The sequence below is a fragment of the Aulonocara sp. 'chitande type north' Nkhata Bay genome, linkage group LG1, assembly GCF_057382095.1.
Source record: "Aulonocara sp. 'chitande type north' Nkhata Bay isolate Kocher_YH1m ecotype deep benthic linkage group LG1, A_spYH_male_GT1.1, whole genome shotgun sequence".
NCBI lineage: Eukaryota > Metazoa > Chordata > Actinopteri > Cichliformes > Cichlidae > Aulonocara > Aulonocara sp. 'chitande type north' Nkhata Bay.
In genome coordinates, this window is record NC_141344.1 from 24,648,088 (window position 1) to 24,661,334 (window position 13,247).

A 13,247-nucleotide genomic window follows, 5' to 3' on the forward strand; every position below is an offset into this window, starting at 1 on the left:
ACTGTGCGGGTCAACAGCAGCACTTGACCTGAGCTACCTGTTGTTGTCAGCCCTACCAGCTCGTACTTCGGCTCATATGAGTAATTATTTGTATATGTACTTACCTGTGTGTAGCAGATATGTGACTTTTAAGTTTGTGTAGGAGGAAATCGGACCAAGAGTTCACAACGTGCTGGAGACTTCAAATCTACAAGCGTGTGCTGACACAGGGATGTGTTACAAAAGACAAAGCTTAGTATTCAAACCTGCATGTTTGTGTTGCACCTCTTCCTTTGAGCAACAGTGAAATGCAACATTATGAGCTGTTAATGCAATTCTGATTGTTGTCTAAGTGCTACTACCCAGAAAAGGGTTACCACTACATTCCACTTACATAACCACAGCAGTCAAGGTGTCCAGAATAAGCACTGTTGGTGCTAAGAAATTAGTATAATAAAGTAATCCAGTGGTGCTGCAAAACAAACAACACTGTAGAAAAGTAAAGGCAGAGATTGAATCAGTGTGGAGCAGAAAAATGAAACTTGATCAAACAAAGTGATCAAACCAAAACAGTGCTGCAAAAAACTTACCTGCAAAGCTAAACAACATGTATAAACACCAGGGGCCTGTTCTTCGTACCGCGCTAAGTAAGTTAGCTGGATTAGATTGTTGACGATTTCGCGTGATCCTGGATCGTTCGGTTCCCCGAAGCTCATCCGGGACTTGCTGTCATAGCAACAGAGCCGTAAGCGTAAACCTGCTCGGGAGCAGGTTTACTTTATGTAAACAGGATTAGATCGCGGCCACGCAGGTATGTCCGCTTCATTTATACGAAAGCAACAGCGATATTCCACCACTGTTTCACCATAAATAAATAACATCAATGTAACTAAAGATAATGCAGCACTTGAGGCAATGGGTGAAGTGTCTTACCCAAGGACACTACAACCGAGACTGTCCAAGCCGGGGCTCGAACCGGCAACCTTCCGATTACAAGGCGAACTCCCAACTCTTGAGCCACAATTGCCCCATCCCCTTTTACGACACCCAGTGATCGCACATTACTTCAGCCAGCTGTACTAATCGTCAACAGCAGGTGTGTTCGGGGAACCGGATTAGCGAGCTCACGGTTAGCGCGATGGTTTGGTCTTGGATGTGTCATTTGATCTTGGATGTAGTGAGCGACGTACGAAGAACGGGCCCCAGGTGAATGGAAATAGCTATTAGTGGGGGACAGGGGGTACACAGGTAACAAAAGGTCCTGCACCAGGTGTGGTGGTTTTACAGCAAGTCTGGTGGGGTGGCCTTTGTGGACTGAAGGCCCCCCCACCCCCCACCCCACCCAACACCTGCTAACTGCATGGGAATAATAACAACATACCAAGGCAAAAGAATTATTAAAAAACTTTGAATGTACTGTTTTAAACTAACTGCTAAATTAAAGAAAAAATCCTGTCAGGCCAAGGTTTGTTTCATGCAGTGTTAATGTAGCAATAAGCCTTATTTAGTTAAAAATGACCTCTTGCACTTCACAGTAATTGTCAGTTTTCAAAGACATGCCCTGTGTTCAGAGTAAAGCTTGTAAAAACACTTCCTTTACCGTGAACAACTTGATGAATGCCACAAGGCTTTGGCTGCATCTGCACTGTGATGATTAAAGCTCCTGTCTAAGTTGAGGCTAAACGTTAGCCGTTGTCAAGGTCACAGTCATAATTCTGAGTGAAACAGAAACCTCAACGGGAATATGAAATTAATCTCTGTATGCATTTAAGCAGTGCTAAGCATTATTCCCCTCAGAAGGTCCCAGGAGCCGTTCTTCACTATGCGGAGATAAAAGACTCCAAAGACAACGGTTCATACTATCTTAAGCTTTACCTCTGAGTAATTTTGAAGACAGCAAAGTGTATTGTACTTGGACTCACTCCAGCACAGAGAAACTACTGCAATGGGAGCTGTTCAAAAATACCTGCCTTCACCTCTTTTAAAATGCAGGAGTTCATTAATATCGCCATTCATTTCTTAGTCTCTGTGTGGAAACTGAACACTGTCCTATTACCGTCCAGGTTCTTCAACTCCCAATTACCAGTAATGAAAAATGCCAAAGGCAGGGTTTCTGCAAAGAATAACTGCACTTTGAGACGCTGTCACAAAATTAAACATTAAAGCATTGTGATTTTATGATGTAGTTTCACTTCAGTCATTACTGAAAAATACTTCAACATTTCACATGATATTATCGAGTAATTACACCAGCAGACATTGTAAAAAGGTTTCTTTGATGGTTTTGGGGGTTAAACGTAATAATGGTAAGTTCACAGTAATGTAGCTCACTTTATCTTTAGCTTGAATCTGGAAAGAGCTTTCCAAAGTGTTTCCCATTCACGCAGACAGTCGTGCAGCAATGGAGACAGAGTTTTCCTGTAAGGCGATCACTTGTCATAAGAAGCCAGTTGCTTGGCCACGTGGAGGGTCCCTGTGATTAATGGCCAACACTATACCACCTGAGCCACAGCAGCCTGATATCCACAGACAATACAGACGGTGTCTTGAACCACTAAGTAGTTATTTAATTAACATTAACAACTGTTTCCATCATCACTCCGATCTCAATGAGACCACATGGTTAAAAAATAGGATTTAGTGATAATAGTCGTCTTCTGCATTAGTTCCATAAAGTGAACAGTGTCAACTTCTTTCTTTTGTTTAGTCCTGATTCTGTATTAAAAAGAAATTAAACTAAAATTTTTACATGGCACAAATGGCACAGGGTAAGAAATAACATGTTGGATTGCCATAAATATCTAATTAAGTTATTTGATTTATTTTATTAATGTGTATTTTGTAATTGTTTATTTAAACAATGCTTGTATAACATGCCTTTAATAGAAGCATTTACAGTCAGAGTAAAACAAAAGTATGCTAGATTTATGTTCTGAAGTTTAATTATGTGTTTAAAAAAAGAAATATATTAATATTTAATCAATTACAGAAAATTGTTATTTCAAGTTATTATTGATAACAGGTCATGGCAGATGGCCATGAGCATGGATGTGCAGGTTTCTTCCTGTTAAAAGGGAGGTTTTCCTTCCCACTGTTGCTTGCTCATCGAGGGTCATATGATTTCTGTTGTGATTTGGCGCTATATGAATAAAACTGAATTGAATTGAATCATGGGGTATACTTTGTTTTCACACACTGTGTGTGCATTTTGGGGTTTTGTTTTTTCAATAAATAATGTAAGTGTGAATGTTGTTGTTCATCTCAGGATATATTTACATAATTTGAAAACAGAGTATGGAGTAGATCATTTTTATGATGTCCTGATATAAAAGTTCAAAATTCTGACACACTATACAAACTAATAAGGAGTTTAGTAATCATAATAATTGCTCATGATCGGATTGATTTTTACAGTCATTATTTTGCTGTTTCTTTTCAAGTCTGTAAACTGGGCTCTTGAGTCAATGTGTTGTTTTATATTTAAGTTATAATTAAGAAATAGTCTTTTTTTTCTGATTAAAGAAAAGAATAATAACAGACAACAAATACAAACCATAGGCACAATATTTCTGTCCATGTCACATAAAAGACCAAATATTAGCTTATGATTACTCAGAGAGAGAACAATGTGCAAAAATCCATGAGTCATTTCACAAATATAACTGTTACAGACGAAATGTGTGTTCACTAGGAGCATCAAATGGGAGTGTTTTGCCATATCGTTCTCCGACTAAGGGTGAAATCACTATGTGACATGAAGTGACATCCGCTGAAGACACACGATGAGTAAATTTGTTGTTCGCAAAAAACAGCAGTCTAGATGATCTGTCATAGTCCTGTAGTTAGAAACACAATCAACTGGGATGTAGCTTGATGCACAATTTAATAATAGTCATTGGTAGTATCCAGGTCACATCTCTGCCGTAATGAGGCAATTGCAGCAACTTAAATGGGCAATTTGGAAGAAAAAGGGCATGTGGCAGACATGCTGCAGCCCAGCGTGAAGGCCTTGGGGTATTCTTCTGTCTTATTCACCATGTGAATGACTATCGAGTGACCAGAGGGACTTAGAGTTGAGAGAGAGTCCAAAATCTCAGGTTTCTGCTTTATTCTGTTCCAACTCTCACAACTACTCATGACTCATCACCAAAACACTGCAGATTCAAGGTGTCGACATGAGGCCACAGTGCTGGACAGTGAGGGGCTCTCACTGTGAGCTCCTCAAACCACCAAAGCCAAAAATGTCAGCAAAACTGTTTTACATAAACCTGAAAAAAGTAACAATGTTTACTTTGATAACTTTATCATAAAGTGTTAACATGTGCTCTCATTTATATTTAAACGTTAGACACTTACAGACACATATGGATTACTTTTCCAAATGTCCAGGGATGGTTGGAAGTTACCGTAAGCCTGGTGAGGAGCAAAACAAACTGTATGGATGACAGCTGAAAGCTGGAAAAACATGCTTTAATTTAAGTCATGTCGTTGAGTAATCATTTCATTTTTTAAACTGCTGATATTTGTAAAGACAGGATTGTGGTAAAAAAAAAGCAAACCAAGAGAGCCACAAACACAAGCAGGCAGAAAAAACAGACAACTTGTAAACAGTCCAAGACTTTATTCAGAGCTGAAACCGAGTAACTCGTGATCACTGCAAAGGATTGCGGTGCAATAACTATGGCAAGTACAGTAGGTCAAAGCTAAACCTGAATCTATTCCGTTAACAGTGATTGATGTATAGTATGGACATTTAGTTATTTTACAGTTCGACTTCAATCTCTTGTTCTTCTCTTCCAAACCCATTTCACTTGACCCGATGGTCCGACTGGGATTCTCGTAACGTCTGACCTATTTTTAGAAATGCAGTTGCATTCCAGTATCTAAGCAGTCACTTCAGTGCCTTATTATAACAGAGTGAACTGACAACATGAAAATTAAGCCCCAGATGTAATGAAAAACGTGTTATTTTACATGTCGTACACACATTTCATTTTGCAAATTACACATTTTCTCTCCAAACCGGATATTAGAAAATAAACATGTTATTCAAGAGGTTCTGGCATGTTGCAGTGACAGCTCAATGGCACCTCGTTGGCATCACTATCAGCCTCTGGCCCCTTACCTCCCTCCTCTGGATGCCAGTCTCGCTATGTAGCAATAAAAACTATATAAGACATCCTTATATATCAAATCCTTTCTTTAAGTAAGGAGAACCAGTATAACCTGGCATCTCTATTTAGCCTCAAGGCACCTTTGTCTCTGCGTCTGCCGTATGTCATTACGAGGCTGAACACATCCTTCAGGGGTGTCATTAAGACGGTTGTTCAAATGACAACAGTGCTAACTTTGAGGGAAGTAACCTGTGATATAATTGGTTTGAGGCAGCAGTTGTGACTTATTATGAAGTCAAACGACTGCCTCAAGTTTGTTTCCAAGTGCAATTGTCATTTGGGAATCTCGCCCAAGATCAGAAGCCACAAGATAAGACACTAAATCGATGCAAGAAATGATGAGTAAAATGTATACATGTTTATTAATCTTGAGACTCAAAGCTTCCAGCTAGTTAAACAACCTTGAATGCATTAGAGTCTAACCTGGCGTATAAAAGGTGAAAATGGCCAATGAAAGCAATTAGTGTTCACGCTTCCTCACAGCCGCAGTCTGAGCAAGGTCGCAGGCTTTTAAAATATGATCGTATATGATCAAACAGAGCACCCAAGGAAATTATATTTCAGCTGGAAAATAAAAAAAGCTGCGACTGAAGAGGGGATTTAAGGTGAAGCTAAAGAGAAAATCCAATTTGCACTTTGCGCCGCTAAGTTCCACATTAAGATGAGCGGTGAACAGTCATGGGTCTCACATACATTTCTCAGCACAAATTAATTGTAATATGACTTCATAAATTAATTTCACATCCTCCTAACAATAATCATTATTGGTTATTACTCCTATTAAAGTATATTGTGGTAGAAATCTTTCTGTACACTCGAACCATTGGAATGCCTCAGTTACACCGCGATCTATATTTACAGTAGCAGCTTTAAGGTTTACCTTTACTTCTGCAATGTGTACTGTATGTATTTATGTGCATATGCTAAATATAGTAGTGACATTTTAGATATAAAAATGATCATTTTAGCCACTGGAGAGAGCTCCCTAGGATATGTGAGCAAAGAGCCTTTATTCAGCACCACTTTTCTCTCTCAGCCACTGAGAGACCTGCATGGCATATGTGAAACAAATCATTTTACTTTTCTCTGTACGGAAACCTGTCAGCGGCACAGCGACGGTATGCAGGCAGGTAGAAGGTAGAAGCAATTGGATTCTTCCTCACCAGCGGCTCCAGGAGCTATCAGCCCCTATCCAGGCCTATGAAGGCAGAGGAGGATTGAGTTTGAAAGATGATAATAGACTCCTGAGGAAATTAATCTATTTCTAAAGAAGAAAGGGGTATAAATTCTCTCACTTGCCCCCCACGTCCACCTGCTCACCGTTTGCCTTTCATTGTTTCTCTCCGCATAGCATCACAGGTCAGTTTTACAATTGAAGTATACCAATTAAAAGGATCCTGGACAGCAAGGCAGCTATTATTGAAGAGAAGCAGATATTTTGAGTTCCTTTTTTGTATTTGTTATTAGTAAGATGTAGAATATGTAAGTTATTGAAGGTTTCAACAGTGATTTGAGCACTTTTATATTATTAAAAAAAAGACTGCTTTTAAATGAAATACTGCATGTACATGTAGTTTGATTCTTGTAATTAAATGCTTTCCACACACCTTATGCTGAATATACAGAAATCCAACTTTACAACATATGCGGTAGCCGTTAGTTTTTTGACATCACCTTTTATAAATAGGTCATGGTTAGTGTTAATGAATGCCATGTAACTGATAAAAAATAATTCATACATTTCAAAGCCACCATATGCTTATAGGAGACACTGAGTCTTGTAGTTTCCACACAATCACTCCTGCCCTGTCCTCCTCTGTGTGGAAGTGAAGGTCCATGATTTATTAGAGCTTCCACTGGCCCTTTTTTGGATAAATAATCTTGAAATCAAGTCTGAAAGTTTCAAGCTGCAAAACAGCAGCTGTTACAAGGCCAGGAGCACATGTAAACAAGGCAATCCCAGGACCCAGATGGCTCCTGTCAGTCTGAAGCTCCTGGATCTGCCCTTCACTTCTGAATCCTTGGCAGGATGGTGATAATGAAGATGATGTTTGTGATTACCGGTCACATCCGGGCTCACTGAGGAGAGAGCACAAACCAAAATGCCAGTCAGAAGGAAGCTCATTAGAAACATGACATCATTGGAAGGAATGATGCTGTTTGTCAGTGAAAGGATGAGACTGATATATTTCATTTGCTTTATCATCAACAACTGCCATGAAAAAAAAACAACAACAACAACAAACCAACAAATCATCTCCCTGCCTTATAAAACTGCCCAAACCTTCTCCCTTTTTTGTGTATTTTCCCCTAAATTCATTTAATTCTGCTGGAGATTCACAGATACACAACTGCATATATGTCACTGTTTAAGTACATAAGCACTAAATTTGTTGTGGAGTATTTTCAGCAGTAAATTAATGCAGATTTGTTGAGTTCTAATGCCAGCATGGAATTTTGCTCAATTAAACTACTGTCCTCATGTTCACTGCAATAAAGTAAGACGTAGTGTCGCTCTGTTTTAGGTTTTAATAGCTTTTGGAGGGCTATGGCATAGAGATGTCTCGGGCTTTGGATCTACACAAAATAATTAGGATCAATTTGTTGTTTATTCAGTGTGCTGCTTGCTGTTCTTTAGCTAGCAATGAATTGATTCTGCATGGGATGTTTTTTCGAGCAGCAACTTCTGGAGCTACAAAGTAAGGCTAACATGGAAGTGCCGAAAAATGGACACTTCAAGCTGACTGATAGGTATATGCTAACACAGGTGGATGTATGAATCACAAGCTAATTCCTGTCACTGACCTTGAATTATAACTGTATAACTTATAATTGTAACTGGAGTGTTTTTTGGTATTTGCCTGCTGGAGAAGTTTGTACGGCAGTTCTGGTAAGAAAGATTATTTAGTTTTATTTTAAATGTTTATGTTAGCAAACACTGATTGGAAGACTCTTTGGTAGTAAAAACTTTACAGTCTAAGGAAGCACTCTGCTAACCAAATCTGCTAACTTTAATTTTAATCCAAAAATACTTCTGCCTCCTAAAAGCATGTTACTTTCTAAAGAAAATGTCGCTGGCATTTAATTATAAGTCAAGTTTGCACATCTTTATATTATATTGTCAATATAGACTACATTAAAAGATACATTATTACCTGAGGTCTAATGTCTTGCATACATCTAACAGCTGCAATACAGCAATGCTCGGACTATGTCATTAGGGGAGTTGGTTCATTTTCCACTACCCTATTTATAATCAGCTGATGCAACTACAGTGCACCTTCAGCCTCTGTGTCATCCCCCCCAAAGGTGCTTTAAAAGGCATCTTGGGTGTTCCTTTGTGTCAACAGCCATTAATATGTTTATGTCAATGTTTTAACGGTGAACGCATCATCATCATCATAACACGCTATAAATAGTAATCCTCAGATGGATTACAGGAAGTTTTTTTCTTCCTTCAGTTTCTGTGTGCACTCCAATTTGGGGCATCTCTAAATTACCTATAAAATTCTTTAGAGCTTTAAACACACACACACACACACACACACACACACACACACACACACACACACACACACACACACACACACACACACACACACACACATAGTAAAACATGCCATAGTAAAACAAAACAAAAAGTACAGATACAAAAAGTTAGAGTGAGAGAGGCATAATGTGCACACAACAATGCAGTAATAGGGCATTTGTTTCAACCATGAAGCTATCAGTTTGAGTTTACACACCACCCCAAATAATGATAACATGAGTCTAATGATGTCATATTTGGATGCTAAATAATTTGTAAATACATACAGATACGCTCCATAGACGACTTACTTTTCCCCCCCACTTTTACACATAGTGATCTAGTCTACAATTCCTGATACATCCATCCCTTTTCATGACTGCTTCTCCTCTTTGGGTCACACAGATGCTGAAGCCTATCCCAGTTGACACTGGGTAAGCAGCAGAATTTGGTGGGCAGGTCGCTAGTCATTCAAAAGGCTAATACCAATTTAGAATAACCAATTAACCTCAAGTGTCTTCAGACGGGAGAAACCCCAAGCAGCCACAGGAAGCAACCTCCACTGTGAGGCAACAGAGCTAACATCTGCACAACAGTGCCACTCACTTTACGATGCAAATCATGCAAAATTAAACATAATTCTAGGTATTTAGGATTTATTTTGCACATATTGTAGTGACATTGTTTATGTGTATCCACATGCTATATATTTATGGCATGTGTGTGTTTGCTGATTGCATGATACTGTAGTCCTTTGCATGTTGTAATATCTTTTATTGCCGTTATTATAAGCGTCACAGTGATTTTTGCTACTGCTAATACTGCTGCTTATTTGGACACTATGTCAGAGTCTCTATTATATTGCACTTTTTCATCTAAGTAATTAGAATTTTCACTCAGATTGTGCATAAATCAGAAAGCTGTAGAGCAGTATGCCTGTGGTATTAACCCTCTGGCTGTTCACGCTGGTTTCACATTTTCTGAAAGGTGTATCATTAAACTCAGTCAAACCGGTGAATAATACTGAGCCTTTAAAAGTAATATCCTTGATATCAATCCATCACAGTTGGGCAGGTTAGTGTAATGGTGATCAAGTATCCCCGATAGTGGGCCTATGGTACAGTGTGCAGGATCATAATTTAATAAACTTTAAAAATAGAACAACAGCCCCTGGATCCATCTTTTTTACCCCTACCTTTAACATCATAGAACTTAAATATCCTAGACACCCCCTAAACACCCCCCTGTGTGTACACCTTTAAAAAAAATTACACCTCAACAGATATCAGTTCAGACAACTGCACCATGCCATCTGTCAGCGTATATCTTGCTGTTTACACCTCTCTTTGGAGACTTGAAGTGTTCAGGGGGGAAATTCAATGTCCCTTGCCAAGTGAAATAGAGCATCCTCTTTAGCCTAGCTGAAGTTACTTCAGGATACCTCAGACTTCATCCCGGTTCATTCCCAGAGGGAGAGAGTGATGCTGAACTCCAATAGATGACCAGCTGCCCCAGGACTTTCGAGTTTCTTGCTTAGGCCCAAGAGTCATAAGTCTGTCACGGGCAGGATTAGTCTAACCCAGACCTTTTCAAAGTCTATAAAGGCTGTGCTATCAGAGGGTATCGTACAAGCAGAAATATAAGACTAGCTCCAGAGGCCATCTGTACTCTGGGGATTTAATTCTGATTTTTATGGTGCAGCAGAAATTGACTGCAGCTCTTTTCCCCATAGCAGCAGCACCCACAAAAATTACTAGTTTCTTTACCAGCAATCATAATCTACGAGTTTAGTCTTATTTCGTAAAATAACAAGAAGATAAAGGTAAAAACATATCATTATAACTAATATAAGATTATATCATTATATTTTGTATCTTTATGACCAGTTCATTATTCTAACTTGTTGGATTTCACCAATTTTTTTGTCATGTAATGCAATGTTGCAGTAAGTGACTACACCTACACACAGGAATGACTTTTAAAGCTGGCTGTGATATGAAGTTAAGTATGCATTGATTCACTGTCCCCAGGATAGCTATTTGATGGTATACAGCTTACAGATAAGTCTTTGTGCCCAAGAGGACCTCAATCAATTCCTCTTACTGTTCAGACTGCTTCCATCAGGAAGGAGGTTCTGCAGCATCCGGTCCCGTACCAGCAGACTGAGAGACAGCTTCTTCCATCAGGCCATCAGACTGCTGAACACTTCATAGACACCTCAGCTTCACTACTGGAACTTCAACATTTTGCACATATTCAACTCTGTATATTTTATATATTTTATTATTATTATTATTATTATTATTATTATTATTTTATTTTATTTTTTTACTATTTAATTTGTAAAAATGTGTATACACACACACACACACACACACACACACACGTAGGAAAATATTTAGTATACACATCCAGAAATGCATACACTATTATATATTGTACATATATTTATTAGTTTCAGGTTGGCCATTCTTGTATTTTGCTCGTTTGTGTTGTTGTGTTTGCACATCTCTGTTGCTTGTGGGGCTCGCACACAAGAATTTCACTTGCATGTGCTGTGCCAGTGTGCCTGCACATGTGATGTGACAATAAAAAGTGATTTGATTTGGTGATTTGATTTGAAGCTTCAAGGTTCAACTGCAGCAACAAGCTGCAGACTAAATCACAGAATGTCTTTCTGATGAATAAACCGTGCTATGCTGAAAGCACTCTTTACTTTCTTTATTTTAGATGCAGAGGAAACATCCAGAGACTTATTGTATATAAAAACTTAAAGGTACAGACATGATGTCAGATTTCAAGAAGCATCAACAAACATAAATGTAAATAAGTAAATACATAAATGCAGTGAATATATGTGAGGATTCAATTGAGAACTGAATGTATATAAGAAAAAAAAGGAACCAAAAGAATATGTCATAAACTGTAAATTTAGTGGATATACGTTATATTTTGTAGAGCAAAAATACTTCAGTAGTAAAGCAAAACTTTAAAACATGATTTTTTTTCATTCCTTAACCAACATACGAAAATAAATGGAAGCAACCATATAAATAAGTACCCTCCCAGAAAAAGAACAGTAACATCAGTTATATAACAGCCCTCAAAAAGCTGTAAGAATGACCTGATCTTGTCCAACAGGAAATTTCCTCACCTGCAAAGGTGCCTTCCTGACTCCAAAAATGAGTCAAATTCGAGGTAAAATGCCTTCGCAGCAGACATAAACATGTTTATAGACAGGTGCAGGACAACAGCACAGGTGGAGAATATTTTATTCAATGAATTACTCATTCAAATTGTAGACATGCATATTTTTAGGCCTGGCCACAATGAGTGACAGTGGTTCTGTCTATTATTATCTTGCTCAGCAGGATTCAGTTTTACCTAAAGATACTCTGGTAAGTATATTTGGTTTATACTTTTGTTTTGCTAGCCAAAATATTTCATATTCACATTTAATATCACAGTGAATTTGAGATAAGCTCTGCTAATCAGGCTAGCTGTCGAGAACTAGCATTAGCTGCTAACCGAAAAGTGCAAAAATCAAGGCTCCTAAATCCTAGCTGACAAACCAGCACCACCTTAACATGATTATGTCAAAACATAAAAGTTCAAACATACTATGTTTGAACTTTTTCTTTCATGCTTTCTTTTTACCATCTGATTATTATTGTAACTGTGACTGGAGAAGTCCTCTAACGTTAACAAAGCAATAATTTCATGTTGTGCTTCAACCAGCAGCCTCAGATCAGATATATCTCTTCCATTAAATGTGCAAAGTTTACAACGAAACAAATGCGGGATTTTTGTTGACGTTGTTAGAAACCAATTAAATTATATATCTTATCGCACCTTATTGTGTATTCATGGACTTGTAAGGCATAATGAATCCTGGTACAACACAACAACTCAGTGCAAAATGTAACTGAATTCACTTTGACAGAATGAGCAAAAGCTGAACAATGTGGAAAACATAAAAGTGGGATTCAGAACAGAACTAGACTGTATTAGGATGCACAGGGGTACATAGTGACACAGTCAGTGGTTGGATTGACTATTATGGGATGTGGATGAGGTTTAATTTGCATTACTGACTTAATCACAGGGTGCTGTGTGTGTAGTCTGTGATGCCAAAAGCAATGGCCAGAAATCTCTTTTGGGGGAAGGAATGAAGAAATGAAGACGCAACAGGCATTTTACAATGCCAAGTTTTGCAAGACACTGTTAGGTTTCATGTGCAAATACAATCAGACAAGGGAAGGTTGAGGCTGGGAAACCAAAAAAGGGAGCAAAACTAAACAGTTTCATGTAGCTGGAGTAGATAATTCTGCAGTTTAACAGTAAAATATACATTAAAGGTCATCTTTAAATTCTTGAAGTAAATTCTCAAAACTGCTTCTTCACTTTGCACCCACATACTTCATTACAAAAAGACTAATACGTGTTACTTAATCGCTCATATATGCACAAATATTGACTTTGACTGCCTTCCAGCTATTAATATCCACCATTATCTGGCTATACATTAAGTAGGTTCTTTTTATGAACAATAAGGAAGGCCTACA

At 38.2% G+C, this 13,247-nt stretch overlaps 1 protein-coding gene across 1 annotated transcript in view; it reads right to left on the reverse strand.

Annotated features, from left to right (window-relative positions):
• Positions 1 to 4,596: 4,596 nt before the first annotated feature.
• Positions 4,597 to 13,247, reverse strand: part of gpc5a (glypican 5a) — a 159,343-nt gene continuing 150,692 nt past the window's right edge. The window contains exon 9 of the mRNA XM_086289790.1: positions 4,597 to 7,232. Coding sequence (XP_086145916.1) covers positions 7,078 to 7,232 — 155 coding nt within the window. The 3' untranslated portion in view covers positions 4,597 to 7,077. The remainder of the gene's footprint in view (positions 7,233 to 13,247) is intronic.